At 42.9% G+C, this 2,811-nt stretch overlaps 1 protein-coding gene across 1 annotated transcript; it reads left to right on the top strand.

Moving 5' to 3' along the window:
• The first annotated feature begins 458 nt into the window (after positions 1 to 458).
• LOC117385462 (homeodomain-interacting protein kinase 2-like) lies at positions 459 to 2,246 on the top strand. Its single transcript, XM_033982749.1, has one exon. The coding sequence runs from the start codon at positions 459 to 461 to the stop codon at positions 2,244 to 2,246; it is 1,788 nt and encodes a 595-aa protein (XP_033838640.1).
• The last annotated feature ends 565 nt before the right edge of the window (positions 2,247 to 2,811 follow it).

Genomic DNA, 2,811 nt, shown 5'->3' with positions numbered 1-2,811 from the left:
GTGATGTTGTGGTTTACAATATATCTGTAATGAGCAAGACAGATTTAGCTCAATTATATGAAAACTAGGTACAGTCACTTTAAACAGCAAATTCTACCATAGAATCCTGACTGTTCTCCAGCTCACATTTAAATGAGGCATTCTATAATGTTGTCATGAAGTCATGTGACCAGCTCTAGGACACTCACCTAGCAACCAGTAACAGTTCTCGTCACCATGGCAACCGTGACAAAGAAATCCTTTGACAAAGCGATTCTTTGACACGAAGTGATTCTTTGACACAAAGCAATCGATTTGTAGTACTTGTTAGATCAAACTCAACGGTCACAACAAAGTCAATTCAATTCTTCAATTCAATTCAATTTTCAAGTGCTCTTGTATTGCTCTTGTATTGTTCGTATATTGCTCTTCTATTGCTTAGATATCTCATTTTTTGACCAACCTAAATACATACTGAAATGGCTTCAGGATATTCCTCCAGACCAGATCAAACCCTGTTTAAGTTAGGGGAGTACATCGTCTTGGACGTACTTGGGGAAGGGGCTTTTGGTACAGTCACTAGATGCTTTCACCCTCAGAATTTAGAGGTCGTGGCAGTTAAAACCCTGAAGAACGCCAGTAGCGTTCTCGAAGAAGAAGTTAAGATCTTGGAGGAGTTGCGCCTCTTACAACCAGACAAGTACAATATTGTCAGGTTCATTGAATACTTTGCAGAACAGGACTCCGAATGCATGGTATTTGAAACATTAGACAGGAGCCTGTTCGACTTTATGGACATGAGAGAAGAGGCATTGTCTTTGTGTGAGCTCCGTCCAGTGGCACAGCAGCTCCTGGTGGCCTTTGACGGTCTCAAGACGGCTGGGATCATTCATGCAGACCTAAAGCCAGACAACATCATGCTGGTGAACCACAGTAAGCAGCCTTTTAAAGTCAAACTCATTGACTTTGGCCTTGCTGGTTATGCAGACATGATGGACTTCTGGTCCATGGCGCAACCTTTTCCATACCAATCTCCAGAGATCACTCTAGGCTGCAAAGTCACTGAGGCTGTGGACATGTGGTCTCTAGGCTGCACTCTGGCAGAGTGTTTCACAGGATACTTTCTTTTCAGTGGACACTCAGCCTACGACAATCTCAGGACCATCGTCGAACTGGTAGGACTTCCAAGCGAAAAAGTGCTCCAAAAAGCACATCTGTCTTTAGATTACTTTGTAAGCCCTTCAGGTGACTTCACACAGTGGAGACTTAAAACCTTAGATGAGTACTATGGCAGTGAGAAAGAAGACATGCCCAACGTCTCAGAGTGTCTAGCTGAAAAATTCAGCTCTTTAGACAGTGTTTTTCAGGGGTCTCATACAAGAACGGGAGACCCAGAGCACAGAGACAGATTGGCCTTTGCTGATTTCATAAAGAGACTTCTGGACCTGGACCATGAGATGAGAATCACTCCCAAGGAGGCACTCCATCACCCCTTTGTGACGATGGAACATCTGATCGGTGATGACAGTGAATACAGTGAGAACGCTCGTGGCCTCATGGCCTTAGCTCTTAAAGGGTCCACCACTGTGTCTGATCTGAGCCCTCCTGAACAGCCCAGTCCACACGTCCCACAACATGTACCAGAGCCGCTCCGAGATGAGGAGGAAGCAATAAGACCCACCCAAACACTGGAGCACATAGACAACACAAAGTGTTTCAACGAGGGTATTCTAGAGACTCCAATGGACAACGAGGAAAACATGCAACCTGTCAAGTACGTCGATGGGTTTTTCTATTTTGGCCGTGAAGATCCAGTTTGGAATGAACCACTTAATGTAGGAGAAACAAGTGTCCCCCAAATACCTCAGTGTTTGAACCCAGCTATTCTAGAGACTCAGATGAACAACAAGGAGAACATCCAGTCAGAGAAGTCTGAACACCGCATCGACGTCACAGGCTTTGAAGATCCTGATCCGATTAGGGAAGCGTCAAATGCCAAAGAAGACAGGCCAGATTACATTGTCATTGACATTCCAGACGACATTGTACCCCAGGACTCAGATTTTGCCAGTTCTAGCCTGAGCAGCATTGTCATCGACATTCCAGAAGACATTGTACCCCAGGACTCATATTTTGCCTGTTCTAGCCTGAGCAGCTCCTGCTCCATTTTGGGATGTTTCAAGACAGTGGCATTTGGTGGTTTTCTAGCAGGACAGACTGCTCTCAGTTATGTGTCATCATTGCTGGAGCCGTTGTACTCCCCATAATTCTTTAGCGTTGTAGGTTTTTAAGTTTCCTTCATCTGAAGGAAACTTAAGAACCTGAGTTCTTAGGTTTCCTTCGGGTTCTTAAGTTTCCTTCAGGTTCTTAAGTTTCCTTCATCTGAAGGAAACTTAAGGAAACTTCAGATGAACAATTTTAATTGTTCTAATTAAAATGGTTCATCTGAAGGAAACTTAAGGAGCTGAGTTCTTAAGTTTCCTTCGGGTTCTTAAGTTTCCTTCATCTGAAAGAAACTTAAGAACTCAGGAAAATATAATAAGTATTTAAGAAGATGAGAAGAAGGTTCAGACACAACCATATTTGATTACACAGGCCACTTTACAGCACAGGAATAGCAGGGTAATATGTTTATTACACTGTTATTGAAGTAAAGTGAGCCGCTGTAATCCCCCATTCGTCCAGGAGTAGCTAGTAGGTGGTAGCTAGTCAAGTGTGATCCCATCTTCTCTACAAATTGTTCTAATTAAAATTGGCAATAAAAAATACAAAAATACAAAATCATAAACTTGAAGTTGACTTTTATTTAGCATGCTGTCTGTAAACAATTTG

The sequence above is a fragment of the Periophthalmus magnuspinnatus genome, chromosome 17 (genome assembly GCF_009829125.3).
Source record: "Periophthalmus magnuspinnatus isolate fPerMag1 chromosome 17, fPerMag1.2.pri, whole genome shotgun sequence".
In the NCBI taxonomy this organism is placed as follows: Eukaryota; Metazoa; Chordata; class Actinopteri; order Gobiiformes; family Gobiidae; genus Periophthalmus; species Periophthalmus magnuspinnatus.
Note: the sequence above shows the minus strand (reverse complement) of the source record. Positions and strands in the feature narration are given on the sequence as shown.

Bases quoted from the DNA above. Each gene is read 5' to 3' on its own strand.
- LOC117385462 (XM_033982749.1), top strand. From the start codon at position 459: ATGGCTTCAGGATATTCCTCCAGACCAGATCAAACCCTGTTTAAGTTA.